General features: G+C 36.9%; 2 protein-coding genes across 5 annotated transcripts in view; one reads left to right on the top strand and one right to left on the bottom strand.

Moving 5' to 3' along the window:
• Positions 1-9024, top strand: part of LOC127791056 (uncharacterized) — a 76497-nt gene extending 67473 nt beyond the window's left edge. For all 3 annotated transcript variants that reach the window (XM_052320792.1, XM_052320793.1, XM_052320794.1), the window contains 3 exons: positions 5632-5771; positions 7535-7643; positions 8244-9024. In XM_052320792.1, coding sequence (XP_052176752.1) covers positions 5632-5771; positions 7535-7643; positions 8244-8444 — 450 coding nt within the window. In that variant the 3' untranslated portion in view covers positions 8445-9024. The remainder of the gene's footprint in view (positions 1-5631; positions 5772-7534; positions 7644-8243) is intronic.
• Positions 9025-11516: 2492 nt separating this feature from the next.
• The window catches only part of LOC127790820 (rRNA biogenesis protein RRP5), a 120464-nt gene continuing 116584 nt past the window's right edge, over positions 11517-15396 (bottom strand). Inside the window, exons 34-40 of one of the 2 annotated variants that reach the window (XM_052320516.1) lie at positions 14245-14633; positions 13982-14158; positions 13022-13118; positions 12773-12928; positions 12461-12691; positions 12299-12382; positions 11517-12213 (exon numbers count right to left, since the gene is read on the bottom strand). In XM_052320516.1, the coding sequence (XP_052176476.1) occupies positions 12106-12213; positions 12299-12382; positions 12461-12691; positions 12773-12928; positions 13022-13118; positions 13982-14158; positions 14245-14633 (1242 nt within the window). In that variant the 3' untranslated portion in view covers positions 11517-12105. The remainder of the gene's footprint in view (positions 12214-12298; positions 12383-12460; positions 12692-12772; positions 12929-13021; positions 13119-13981; positions 14159-14244; positions 14634-15396) is intronic. The other variant, XM_052320517.1, reaches the window with a different exon arrangement.

The raw sequence follows: 15396 nt of genomic DNA on the forward strand, positions 1-15396 counted from the left end.
GAATTCACAACTTGAATGGTTGGCTCTCTTCAAATCGAATCAAATCATAGTCAAGGATTGGTGGCTCTGATACCAATTGTCCCAGCCCTAGGGTTTGGCTAGGGTTGTGATAGGAATTTGGATGGATTTAGGAAAGAGAAAGTAGAAAGGGAGGGAGATATAGAACTAAAACAGAGAGAAATGGGGAGGAAAGAGAATAAGAACTGAGAGAGAGAATTAAGAGACAATAGAGTTTGAAATTCATTCTTCAATTCAAGCATATGAACAAACCCCTAATAGCAGCCTTGTATAAGCATCTTTGTCTTCTAACAGCCTAACCACTTGCTAAAAATATATCTTCACAGTTATTATAAACTTATTACAAGATTACTCCTTTTATTATATTCCTATTACAGTATTGACCCTCCTATACTCCTAGCTACATGACAGGCATCTGGGCTTAAGTATATATGAAAAAGAGCTCTTAGCTGTGATAATGACGGTTGAAAGGTGGCGGCATTATCTGGAAGGAGACCAGTTCATCATTAGAACTAACCACAAGAGTCTTAAATTCTTATATAGCAGAAGCTACATACCCACCTCCAAAGAAAGGGAATGTCTAAGCTTATGGGTCTAGACTATAACATACAAAACAAGAAAGGAAGAGAAAATGTAGTTGTTGATGCTCTATCTAGATGCCCAAAAGAGGGAGAACGAAAAAGAAAGGGAAAATGGCACATTTACATTCATCTTCCTCTCGAAGGGCTTACGATGCTTGAATAAGCATCCCGTCGAATCAGCTCTGAGGGCGGGAAGGAAGGACCAACGTCGTCGAGAGATGGGATTCATACCTAGCAAGCAATAGCATCCTGCTTCTTGTGACAAAAAAAATGGCATTTGCATATATAATAAAGGGCTAGCCACCCTTACTTTGGTCACTCCAGAATGGTATCGGGAAGTCGAGGCGAGCTATGAAGGAGATGATAAAATGAAAGAGTTATGGGAGCAGTTGATTTTAAGTCCCGAAGGAAAGCCGGGGTATACACTGCATCAGGGGATATTGAGGTACAAAGGCAGGGTCATAATTGGTGAGAATGAGGAGGTAAGAAAGAAGATACTGAGTTCCTTTCATGAGTCTTCAGTGGGAGGGCACTCGGGATTTCAAAACAGATATCATAAGGTGAAGTAAATTTTTTAATGGCCTCACCTCAAACGATATGTGATGGAGTATGTGATGGCGTGTGATGTGTGTAACGGATGCAAATATGAAACTGTAGCACAACCGAGCTTGTTACGGCCCTTACCCATACGTGCACAAGCTTGGGAGAGCATCAGTATGGATTTTATTGAGGGTCTTCCAAAATCAGAAGGAAGGGTGTAATGCCCCGTTTTCCAAGCGCGTTATAACTTGGGACAATTCTGAGATAATAATTTTTTTTCTATTTAAAACTATTGCTAAACCACATCATCCCTCATAACCATTCCAAAATCTCTATACATTTATCTCGAAAGAGAATCATCATAAATATTAAATGCGGAAGCTAGAATCAAACCTAACATCTTAACATTAATAATAAATCAATTTTTACATTTTCATTAATCATAAATGAAGTTACACATCATCATTAATTATAAAGGAGACTATACATCATTATTCCTCAAAACGTTCAGGATTCAAAGTAGCAGAACTTAAATACATGGGCTATATAATATACATTCAACTCATCATATAACTCATCATGCACTTTGTTAAGTGTCATTTCATGCCTCATTCACCCTCGTTTCTGCTACAATCTCCATCTGGAACGTTTGAATATTCTAGGGGCAAAGTCCAAGTTAGATGATGAATCATCTAAGTAAGGGAACAAAACATTTAATGCTAATATATGTATGCAATGCACATAACATCATAACTCATGTTTGGGTTGACTGCACCTTAAGATTACTCGCTATTTTTACAGTCTCTCTGCTAGACCGGGGTGTATGAGTGCACCCTTGACAAATCAATGGCGCCAGTACCTAATCCCAAACCCATGCAATGTATGACCGTGAATCTCATCATGCTCATATGCATATTTCATAAATCAAAACATGTAAATGCAATGCACATGACATACTCACATCAAGACATGATAACATGATAAAATCATTTACATAAAATCAGATTTTGGGGTCGAACAACTTACAAATCAAGCATTTTCATAAAACTAAATCCAGTTTGGAAGTACCACTTACCTTGCAAAAAGACAATTTTGCCCCTAGTGTAATTTTCCCTCAAAATTCGTGTCGGACTTTCAATCGTACTCAATTATGAACCTTGACGTACCCTGGGCATCATAATTATTTAAAAAAATCAGATTTCTAATTTTTCTAATTTTCTTAATTTCTCCCATTTCCTCTATTATTTTCTCAAGATTATGAAATAAATACTTTCTCATAAAATCTTCTCAATTTCTCTTCACAATAATTTTTAAAACAATATTCTAAGCCCTAGAAATTTCCTCATAATTTTCAGAATCTATGTTCTATTTATTTATCATTTTCTCTTTGATTTTAAAACATCTATTGCCTAAAAAATCCATAATAAATACCAATCATGCATTTCTCTTCCAATTTCAACATTAACAATTCTAAAATATCATTCTTATATTTTTAGAATTTTTGAAGAAATTTTTGAAGATAACTCACCTTCTTGTGGAGCGATTCAGTATTCTTTTATACTGCGATGAAGTCTCGGTTTGCGTATCCAATGACGTCTTCTACTACAAATTTTCACACGAACTACTAAATCTAAACTATAGGATTTTTCTAGGAATTTTTGATATTTTTCTTTATATTTTGTTTTTCTTATTTTCTTTCTTTCTCTTTTTCAAATCTTTATCTCTCTCTCAAATCTTTTTTCTTACAACCTTTCTTTTTCTAATTTAAGTGCTCAAACCTTTTAAGTTTCCTCTATTTATAGAAGGTTGAATTAAGCTTAGCATAATTGTAGTGACCCACTATCTTTAATTATTTTGTCACATTTCTTAATTATTTTTCACTAAATCTCTCCCATAATCTTTAATTATTTGTTCACATCCTACTTTGTCTCCCACATTTCTCTATTATTTCACCCATTATCTTTGATTATTTGTCTTTGTCTCTCATATTTCTCAATTATTTCAACTCTTATCTTTAATTATTTTGTTACATTTTTTAATTATTTTCTATTAAATCTCTCCCATAATCTTTAATTATTTGTCAACACCCTACTTTGTCTCCCACATTTCTTAATTATTTTACCTATTATCTTTGATTATTTGTCCACACCCTATTTTGTCTCCACATTTCTCAATTATTTCACCCATTATCTTTAATTATTTTGTCACATTTCTTAATTATTTTTCACTAAATATTACCCATAATCTTTAATTATTTTTCCGCACCCTACTTTGTCTCCCAAATTTCTCAATTATTTCATCCACTATCTTTAATTATTTTGTCACTTTAATTATTTTTCACTAAATCTTCTTTTGAATAGATTATTTTTTCATTTAGTTCATTAATTTTAAGCCCACTTTCTTAGCCTACTAATTCTAAGCCTATTTACTTAGCCTTTCATTTTTTTCAACTTAGTCCACTAACTCTAAGCCCATTTACTTAGCCTTTCCTTTTTCAACCTAGCCTACTAACTCTAAGTTTATTAGTTTTTTCAATTATAATTTCTAATGGATATTAAAAAATATTTTAAATACAAAAAAATTAATTATTATTATTCTCAAAATATTAGGATATTACAGAGAGACTACATCTTAGTGGTGGTGGATCGGTTCACTAAGTATGCACATTTCATTGGCCTAACCCATCCCTACTCCGCTTGGGAGGTAGCTAGAGCTTTCCTGGATTAGGTGATGATACTACATGGGATTCCTGGGTCGATAATTTTAGATAGAGACAAGATTTTTACAAGCTTGTTCTGGCAAGAGCTGATGAAATCTCAAGGGGTGAAGCTTAAAATGTCTACAGCTTACCATCCTCAAACGGAGGGCCAGATGGAGAGGGTTAATCAGTGTGTGGAAGGATATCTGAGGTGTTTATGTTTCTTGCATCCTAAGGGGTGGCATAAGTGGATCTCCTTGGCACAATGGTGGTACAATACCAGCCACCATGCATCTATCAAAAGAACCCCTTTTAAAGCACTATTTGGATATTGGCCTCCACTACTTCCAGTAGGGGAGCACACCTCAGTGGCCACTGTGGAGATATACTTAGAAAAGTGACAGAGGGTTTTGTAACAGCTCAAAGAAGAGCTGGAAGTGGCACAAAATCGGATGAAACAGTATGTTGATAAGAAGAGGAGCGAAAGGGAGTTCAACATGGGGGAAAACGTCTACCTCAAGTTCAGACCAGCCCACCTTAAAGCCATTGCGAAGGGTCAGGTGAACAAACTAAGCCCCAGATACTACAGACCTTATGTGATTGAAGCCAAGGTGGGGAAGGTAACATATCGACTACAGCTCCCTGACAAATCCAGAATTCACCTGGTTTTCCACGTCTCTTTGCCCAAGAGATCAATGCGAACACAACAGACATCCTCCAATTTACCACAACTCTCTATTGACACAGATGTCACGGTAGTGCCTAGCTCTATCCTAGATAGACGAGTTTTGTACAAGCACAGGGCCCCTATCATATAGGTGTTGGTGAAGTGGTCGAATCTTTCCCCAGAAAAGAACACTTGGGAATATTTGCCTAACCTGCTACGGTAATTCCCTCAAGCAGCTAGCCTTCTTAACATTCTTGGGGACAAGAATGATCCCAAGCCAGGGGGAAAGTGTCATGGTCTTAATAAGTAGAAGTAGAGATATCGTGTAAAAGGGGGAGCATACATGTGCGGCAGTTAAGGGAAGCAACTAGCTAATTCTAGAAGAGGGTAACTATGTAAATAAAAGGCTGGCGGGATCCTATATAAAGGACCCGAGCACATGTAAAGCAGTTATCCAGATATTGAATTGAATTCATGCTCTCATTTCCCTCTCAATTCTCTCTCTTCTCTCTACACTCTCCGTTCTCTTCTCCCTTTTTCTCTGTTTCTCTTGTTCTCCAGAATTCTTCACAGAATTCTAGAGAATTCTGGCCAGATCTTCTAAGATCTGACACAACTTTGCTACCTTCGAGCCACATAGATTTGAAGTGTCTCGTTCTACATTCCTGGTATGCAGTGGGTTATGCCTGCATTAGTGTGGAAATTTTTGTTTTTGCCTGGGGTTGGTTTCCAGCCTTTGATTTGGAATTATTTTTGATCTACCATTCCTTTCTTTATGATGATGTGAATTTTGGCCGGAGAATAATGCTAGAGCCTTTGAATGTGTGTGCGGAACATTTGACTCCTGGTTTTAGGAAATCCACGGTTTTTTTTTTTTTTCTTTCTTTTATTCTCTTTTCTTTAGGGTGGTGTTTTCTTGTGGTTTGTCTACCATTTGCCCATTATGGTACTTCATATTACCTTAATCTATAAAAAAGATTAAAATAGTAGCTGCTTTATTCTAGGGATATTTTTTATAGCCTTGGGAACAAGATGGTTTTATTTGAATTATACATCCTTCTCTCTTGTCTCTTTCTTTTATTTGTAGTGGCCCAAACAGTCAAATGAGTTCTTCTGTTTTCTTGTAGGGTTCATTTTCATACAAGCTTCCAGCAGATGATATACTGAAGGCCTGTGATGTTGCTAATACAGTTACTGATTTATCGCACAACAGTATCATGGCCAGTACACTGTTGGGAAGCATAATTGTTTTCATTCCTATATCAAGGTATGGGATAAGGCTTCACATTTCTTTGGCAATCAGTTTTTTCCCCCTGTACATTGGATGAATGTTTTAGGGTATCCATATGAAGTAAGGCTATGTTTGGTGTGGCCAAACAGGGGGAAAGGGAAAGAAATTTAGTCATTCCTTCGTTTGGTTGGCATGTAGGAATGGAATGGCTCATTCCTTAGGGAAGGGCCATTCCATCAAAATGATGAAAATCTTTCCATCAGAAACTGGATGGAAAGCTCATCCATTGGCACGATTACCTTTTTATCCTCTAGTATTCTTTTAATTACAAAATGACACATTTATAAACTTTTTTCATCAACCCATCTTTGTGAAAAGTCTCTCCTAGCTGCCGCCTGCTGCTGACAACCATTGCCTTCTGCTGCCACTGCATGCTGCTGCTGCTTCTTCGTCACCGCCTACTGCCACCTGCCACCACCTTCCACCATCCACTGCCGTGCCTGCCACTTCTTCTTCTTCTTTGCCGCATACTGTCACCCACCACCATCTTCTGCCCGCAGCCACTGCCTTCTGCTGCCCTGCCTGCCACTTCTTCTACTTTGCCGCCTTCTTCTTCTTCTTCTCCTGCTACTGCTTCTTCTTCTTCTTCTTCTAAATTGAATTTTATTTTTATTCAATTTTTAAAATACTTTTAGTTCAAAAAAACGAAATAATTTTTTCCAAGATAAATTTGATAATTATTTTTTTTTTGGAATTATAAACAAGAATTTTCAATTTTATAATGTAAAAGGGTATTCTTGTTAACTGCTTGTTTTTTCTTTTCCATTCATTCTTGTACCAAACATGGTGTTAGAATGAAATAGCCATTCCATTTCCTTTCCCTTTCCTTTTCCCTCCGTCTTGCCATACCAAATGTAGCCTAAAGGGAGGGTAAGGCAAAGGACCATTTGTCTACTTGTTTGGTTATCAAGTGAGAAGGAAGGTGACCTTTCCATCCTCTCATTTGTTTGAGGAAGGGTTGGAACTTTGACCTGAATATGCTACACCTATATGGTTTTTTCCCCCTGAATTTGATGGATATGGTTGGCGTTATAAAAAAAAAATACACACATTCACTTTTCCACCATTTCCTCCCAATTTGGGAGGGGAAGAGGAGTTCATTAACTACCTGTACCTCTGTTTTTGGCAACTCCATCTATTTCCTCTTGCTGTCTGGAAAAAAATCCAAATAACATGAAACCTGGCATTTCACCTCCAGATTCTTCACTTTCTCTTTATGCTTGTTTGAGTTTAACAAAAATCAATGTAGCTCACTGAAATGGATACACACTCGCAGAATCATAAGACTCCTTCCCAATCCCGTGTAGGTCAATACCTCTTACCTACTAGTGATACATATGCATGAAATGAATAATGAAAAGCCCTGCCCGTGCTTTAACGTTTAATCTTTGGTTGGATATAAACGTATACATATGCATGCATGCATATATTGGTTAGTCATTTGATATCTTTTCCATAAAGAGAGTGATTCCCTTTTAGATGAGTGATATTTTGAAAAAACTATTATCTTTTTTAACTCCGGTATCTTCTATTCTTTAACCATTTTATGTCGAGTGTTTTATGTACTATTCTGTAGGTAGTTTGTATGCTTACATTTTTTCAAAAAAAAAAAAAAAAAAAAAAGGGGAATCTTTAAATTGATGTTGTATTAGAAATTTAGTATGCAGTTTGATCTTTGTATAGTTGATAAATAATTCTGGGTTGGAGGACTGTGTTTGACGCATGGCTTGCTTTTATAGGGAAGAATATGAGCTTTTAGAAGCTGTGCAGGCCAGACTGGCAGTTCATCCACTGACTGCTCCTATTCTAGGAAATGATCATAATGAGTTCCGCAGCCGTGAAAGTTCGGTAAGTGAAGGGGATATTATTCTAGCATTTCCTCCGAAGTACTACTGGTTTTGTTGAATGGGAATTGCATTCTCAAATGGAAGTCTATCATCATTTTTCTTCTCAGCTTATGAGAATGTGTGTTTGCATGTGTGTGTGTGTGTGTATATATTATATGTGTGTGTTCAATTCTTGACCTTATAATAGGAAGCAATTTTATTTCTTTCAGCAGTTACTGGTTCCTGCTTTTTAGCAAGTTCATTTTATCACCGCATTTTAGAGATGGCTGGAGGTCTAAAATTCATTTAGCTGGACCCTACTTAGTGGGATTAAGGCCTGCGATTTTCTTTTTTCTGGAGCCCCCTCATTAACCTAATGTATTTTGCTTTGCTTACCAGTTATCGATGCTTGATTGAGAATGTAGGAAAGCAGCTTTTTAGTTTTATTTAAAATAAGCAATAATGTAGTTGATATAACTTGAGCTGTCTACTTCTTTAAGTGTTGTTCTACTTTTCTTTTTGGTTCTAGATTTAAGTGTTCTTTTTCTGCTGTGATTATTATACTTGTTATTTGTCCAAGTTTTGTTCATGTCTGTTGTTCATGTTTGTTTGACATTGGTAGGCTGGAGTGCCTAAGATACTTGATGGTGATATGCTGGGTCAGTTCTTGGAGCTTACAAGCATGCAACAAGAGGCTGTGCTAGCATTACCTCTCGGCTCACCAGACACAATTGTGTTGAGTTCAAAGCACTCATCATCCACACCCGTTACAGTTAACCAGGTCGTGCGTCTCCTTGAAAGAGTTCATTATGCCCTAAATTGAGTTCTCTTTTCTGGTCGCCATTCCTTTGCTTCTGATTTTGTCTGAAGAAAGGGTATCATCATGCCATGGGATTGAACAAATATCTATGGTTCACCCGAGTCCGATCTTCCCTGACCATCAAACAAGAAGATTTGAACACAAACAGACAGTGGGGGTGGAGGCACACACTCATTTATTACTATTTTCCAGAGTGATAAAGCGCCTGACTATAGAACCCAGCCACATATGTGTATGTACAGAGTTGTTTGCCGTAGTATTCTCGAGATGACTGACTATCTGGATGTTTAGATCCAGCAACCGGTCTGGCAGAAATGTTAACGTGGCCGCTGCTCAGAGAATGAAATACATAGAAGATTGAGTTGCCTTCTATCCCTCCTCGAAGCATCCGAGTTGTAGGTTCTGTTGTAAATTGTAGCAATGACAGTTTTTCTCCCCCACTTTTCCTCTTTTGCTGTTAATTGACCCCTAATTTTTTTTTTTTTTTGTGTAACCGTTTTCAAATGGGAAGTTCTTGTGGCTAGTGCGCATGGTTCAGATTTTATTTCCCCGAATAATATAATCTCTTCGTGTTGTTTTGAGCCAGCTTCGTGTTTCATGCACCCATGCCCATAACAATTCGTACTTCACTTTAGGGTGGTGGGCAATACTCGAATAATCTTTGGTTCTCTTCCTTCACTCATGCCATAAAAGATTGGACAAAATTTAGGAAACCTAGTGGGTTTTTAAATCTAGGTGAGGTGTTAGTATTTTATTAGTTAGTTTATAACATTTAACTTAATTAGAATTTGATACTTAAGTTGAATTTGTAACCCATTAGGTTCTCCAATTATTATCCTTAAGATTTAGCTTTGCTTTTCAAAGGTTAATTTTACTGAAGTATGCATAAAATCTTTCTACAGAGCTCTCGCATTGCAGGTAGGCAGCTCTCTGGGAAGGCACAATTTCTCACAACATAACGGTCATTTCTTAACTTGAATCCCGCATTGTATGTTTTTGGAGGAAGTTATTTTCAATTGTACGTAATAGTAAAGTGGCTAGACGTCAAATGGTCTTACAGTAGCAAGGGGGGTCGGGTCAGCCCGTTAAGACCACCCGAACAACTCAAACCGTACAAATTGCTAAGCTGTTGTTTGAGTAGTTTTTGATAACTCTATTTAAACTAATTTTTGACACTCACAAAATTACAAGTATTTTTTTTTAAAAAATTAACAGCACTTTTTTTTTATGAATTATCAATTATTATTTAAAAATTATAAACATTTTTACTATACATAAAAAGTTATTTTAATTTTTAAAAATAAATACATTTTATTGTATACAAATGCTTATAATTTTTAAAAAATAGTTGATGATTTATGAGAAAGTACTGTCAATTCTTTAAAGAGTTACTCCAAGTGTCAAAAAGTTAGTATATAAATATTATTGCCAATTCCCGATAATGCTATTTATACACTCAAGGTATGATATAATATAAATTACCTAAAAAAGTTTTTATTGGTGTATATACAATATGAATAAGAATAATAGGGGATAAACAACAAAATTATGATATAATGGGAAGATAAAGTGCTCACGAGCTGTTAATTAAGAAAATATTATAATATTTTGATCGAAAATATTTTATAGAAATAATGTTATACATAAGTTATTATTTTTAAATTTTTGTATATTTACTTAGTATGCTTAATTTGTAGACTATTTATTGTACAATAATTAACTACAGTTCTTATAGATAATAAGAACTGTCAAAGATGTTATTATCTATAAGAATTATTTTTTCATTCTCTTAATAAGTCAAAAATGTTAGAAGGGTGAGACAATGATTTGCAAGGTAATGCTAACACATTTAGAAAAATATTATGCTTCTTTTCACTTATATTTAGTACACAAACATACTCCCTTGCTTACCACCAAGCCAACTCATGAAGATTAACACGTTCTTAATTTCCCTCACGAAACTCAATACTTCTCCTCCATGCTGCAGTTTAATCAGGTACCTCAATGCAAAAAAAAAAAAAATAATACCAACAACGAGGGGCATCAGAGCTCAACACCACCTTCAATGGCATCCATCTAAACTTCTCAGGATGGGTTCAGAGTTTTGCTCCAAAAGCCATTGGTGCCAACAACAGTGAAGCCATAGCTGAGTTTGAATACAGCCTGGGAAGAAGAATGAAGCCTGAGATTGCACTGAGTGTTTCCAAAACTGTGATTCTAAGTGATTATAGGAGGACTTTGACACAGGTTAAAGCGCTTTCCATATCAATAATCCAGTCCATTAAAGATATTATTGTCCCAAAATCTACTGCATATTAATATTACATGAAGAAGAAGCTGGGAGGGGGTGCCAGGGTTGAAATACTAAAAACACAAGGCCATTTCCTCAGCTCACAGCTTACTCTTTGCATGTTTTGAAGAGAGTTCTTAATTTGGACTAGTCAAGAATATTCAAAATCTCTTCGTTAATTGTTCTCATTCTGTGGTTATAAGCACGAATTGCGAGATTGAGTGGAGGAAAGAAGATCCAACTCTAGCCAGAGTTGAATTGTCTATATTATATGTAATATTTTACCATGCAAAGTGCGAAGATAAATTTTCCAAATTAAGCTTCAAGTTATTAACATGAAATTGATAGCCAGCTCAAGTAGCTTGGTTCTTCTAGTTCCCCTACTTTGTTTGGATGATTAGAAAACCTTATCAGGAAAAGTCAAAACTGGCTTCACCCCTGCAAAATAACAACAATGTCCAACATGCTTGCTTGAATGCAGAGATCCTCAAAAGTATTCAGATTTTCTTCCAACTCTTCACACTGGTAAAATAGCCCTCACAAATTAGAATTACATCTACCCAACTGTTGGAACTTTGAATCAAATTTACCCAAAGCCATTAAATTTACACTACACGAGTATCACTGGTGTTTTATATGTTTTGTACTTATAAATGAATTTTTTTATATCCGTTTAACAGGGAGATCAGTGTAATTTCCAAAAATGTGGGAAACCGAAGGGGTCCCAAGACTAATTTACTCTAAACATGAAGATTCAAGAGCTGTAAAGTGGCTTTGACACAATAAATACCAAAAACCGTATACATTCTCCTTCAAAATCATGCCATCAGCCAAACGGGGGGGTGGTGGGGGGGAAGTCACTGTATACATATCCCAATCTAATACTCTCTCTTTCTACTTTCGTCTCTACAATATTCGAACCTAGAATTTTGTGAAATATATAGCCCTAAGGGAACCAGAAAAACAAAAAAAACATTAACTGGAAGAAGACATTTCTGATGAAGATAAGACTTCATTTCATCAAATAATTTACGACAATACATTTCTGCTTTTAGCCTACTTCTTAAGAGCATAGCCTTAAAGTGGGACACCATATCACAAAGGCAAACAGTTCCCTACACAGCAAATGTTCACTACCAGGAAGGGCCAAAAAAACAGTTGATGATGCTTCTCATTGAGACAACTTTGTTATTCACAAGGAGACATGGTTTCTACCACAGCAGGGCTTCGGATGAAAAAAATGCTCTGTAGTTGGGTTAACACTATAGATTTCCTTGAGCACGTTGGAGATCTAGAAATTGTTGATTGCAAGGGAAACTCTGATCCCAGTATATTTGCAACATAGGTGGATACCTGGTATGGAAATAAATTAGGTCAAGCAGGTGTGTTCTCAACATATTCCCTTGCCTTCCTCTTCACAGATTCAATCCGCTCCTCATCACCTAGAGACTTCTCATACTCGAGATACTTTTCGAATAAAAACTGCACTTCCCAAACAAGAAGTCACTCAATAAGCCTAGCAATGGGGCAACCTATAAAAAATGTTTTAGCAGAAAGGAAACAGTACCTTTATCTTTTTTGGTGGAAGGCTCAAACTAATTGCCCGCTCAAATAGTGCACGAATCACATCCATGTCACCAAGTCGAATCTCCTGTTAGATGGAAAAGCAAAACTTACGCATGTACTAGTAACAATTTTATCAAACTTTCAAACAATAGAAAAGATTTACTTGATCAAGATAAATGCTCCACAAGTCTGTTCTCTTTGGGTACTCCCGAAGCATGCTCTCAAACATGGATCTTCCTCTATCAGGAACACCACATCTGAACTCAAGAATAGCTGCCTGTGAGAGGAATTTGATGTGCTTATGGCGGGGAAGGGATAGAACAGCACGCTTCACAATGGATTGAACTTCATCCTGATTTTGCTTTAACAGCCACCGAAACCTCCTTAACCAAACCTAAAATTCCAGAGTGCAAACTGTGGAAGTTAATTTGATGACGACTCCTGAGGAGAAACAATGGTAGGTAGCAGTAATTACCTTGCATGAATGCTTGAACTTCCTAGTCATTTTGTTGAGAAGCTCATCAGCCAACTTGCGTTGCTCGGTCCTATCATACATTCCCAAAAGTGCCAGATGCAACTTTTTGGGATCGCAATACTGCAATGCTCGTTGAAATAATTTGCAAACAGCCTCCTGAAGAAAAAGAAAATAATAAAATTGCAATGACACTGTTTATAGATCAGTACTTCAAAAGACCAAAAACAAGAGCCATGTTTCCCTCTTCACCTCTGGAGGATTTCCATATTCATTCTCCAGATTAAAATAAGCAACCCAAATATTCAACTTCTCAGACTCCTCCCTGATGTTTATTGTCTTCAAAGCCCTTCAGAAAAAACACACCAAAGGAGAAGTTAGAAGGAAAGAACTGATAACTGTTATAAACATATGCAGACTTTTCAGGGGATGTTCCGTCTGCCTTTGATGCAACTAACCCGAGTGTCTTGCTTATTATTCAAATGTAGCACTTTTTCCTGTTACTTCAATCTCTACACCCCCCCCCCCCCCCCCTCTTCAAGAAGCAAATGTATATCTAGAACCTAGGGCCTGGAACCATGCCCTACAAGGAAAACTGCCCCCCTCCCCCCCCCCCCCCCCCCCCCCCCAAACCCAAAAAACAAAAAAAAAAATGGAGTGTTTGTTATGTTTAGTAACAGGTATCTGCCTTTTTCCTTCTATTCAGATATTGTCATTGGAATTTAAAGACTTACATATATGTATCCAAGGCCATGCATTCATATTTGCCATATGTGGGTCCATTGCCAACAAATCAGGCTCTTAAGTTACCAATTTAAGGTTTAGTGATTTCTTCCAAACTAAAACAAGCCTTTGCCCCAGTTATCCTTAATTCCTTTTCTTCCTCATATTACTTACCTAATTTTTTGTTTTAACATTCTAACATTCTAATATTAATTTTTTGCCCCAGTTAAGGTTCTGTATTAACTTCTGTTCCCCCCTTTTTTCTGTTTTCTTGCTGGAAAACAGATCCTGAGGATGCTAATGCCATATAGAGAAGTCCCACCAATGAATTCATACTCTTTCCCACAACAGTTACCCACGAAAAGGTATGTTGAGTCATTGACCATAAATGAGATGTTTCAACATAAAATTGCATGAAGCGAGAACTCTTATTAAGATTTTTTCTTTCCCCAGAAGCAATGGGAAATAATATGGCAACTGCATCAATACCTCTCTGCAATTGAGCGTGCACTTTCAACATCAGCTAAAGAGAGCATAAACGCCATGTACTTTATCCAGACAAAACTGCTATTGGGAGAATTTCTAACCAGTTTCTCAAATTCATCTGCACTCCTGGGGATATCTTTCTCCAATAGTCTTTCTTCAGCAGCCCTAATTTCTAGCTCCCTGCATAGAACAATTCAATCATTAATAGGAAAACTCAGACAACCACCTGCCTAGGAAACAATAATGAAAATGAGTAAATAACAAACCACCTCTCTTCTTTTGCTTTCTTCTTTTCCTTTCTCTTCCTCTTTTCATCTATGGCGTCAGAATGATCAATATTCTCTTTAGTTTGACAAGAAACATCATTTATGCCTGACCTCTCTATATCATCAAGAGAGACTTGAAGAGGAGGAACAGAAGCCCTTGCTTCCACATTAGCAAGAATGGGAATCTCTGCATTTTCAGCTTCAATGTCGAAGTTCTGAATCCCAGACAGCCCACTCTTCTCTAAAATAGTTAATTGAGTGCCCAGTATGTGATCATATTTGTCAAAGACATCCATTGAATTTTGCTTTGAATCAGTTTGAGTGTAGTGATTGCCCATAAAATATGAATTCTTCATCCCAAGAGAAATTCGATGTCTATCCTCATCCACCTGACAACCATTTTTTGAAAAAAAAAAAAACAGAAAGTCAAAACTACAGCTTCCATGGCTAGAAGACGATTACTCAAACAGGCCAAAACATTTCCTTAACTCAATCTTTATTGGGAGAAACTATAAAATTATGAATGCATGTGTTCTCCAGCACCAAGAATGACATTACAGCAACTCACTAACTACAAAAATGTTAAAATTAAAAGATGAAAAATTGAAAAACAATAACTTAGACCGTCTTCTCTTTGCTGTTTTCAGCCCTGTTTTAAGTTTTCAGTTTTTCAAAACACTGAAACGCGTTTACTTTACTATTTTCAAAAATGCATCTTCTAAAACAAGAACGGTGACAGAGATGGTGAGCGCAGTCGACGGACGAGCCTTCATCGACTGCCCCCCGCCATTTGATCTTGTTGGTTGTCTCCTCTCTCCCCTCCCATCTCTTATTTCAATCGCCCCCCGCCATTAGATCTAAAGAGATTTGGCCGTTGGATCTTGTTGGTTTTTGGGTATGTTGGTCGATGGACCCTTGGGTGTCGAGTGGTTGCCTTAGATTGTTAGAAACCATCGCCCACGGTGGCCGGTGGCGACTGGCAGTGCGTATATAGGCGGGCGGGTCGAATGTTTAAGCTTAGATCTAAGAAGATTTAGCCGTTGGATCTTATTGATTTTTGGGTATATTGGTCGATGGGCCCTTGGGTGTCGGGTGGTTGCCTCTGATCACCAAAAATCACTGGCCACGTGTAAGTTGGAAACCTAGGGCTTA

The sequence above is a fragment of the Diospyros lotus genome, chromosome 14 (genome assembly GCF_014633365.1).
Source record: "Diospyros lotus cultivar Yz01 chromosome 14, ASM1463336v1, whole genome shotgun sequence".
In the NCBI taxonomy this organism is placed as follows: domain Eukaryota; kingdom Viridiplantae; phylum Streptophyta; class Magnoliopsida; order Ericales; family Ebenaceae; genus Diospyros; species Diospyros lotus.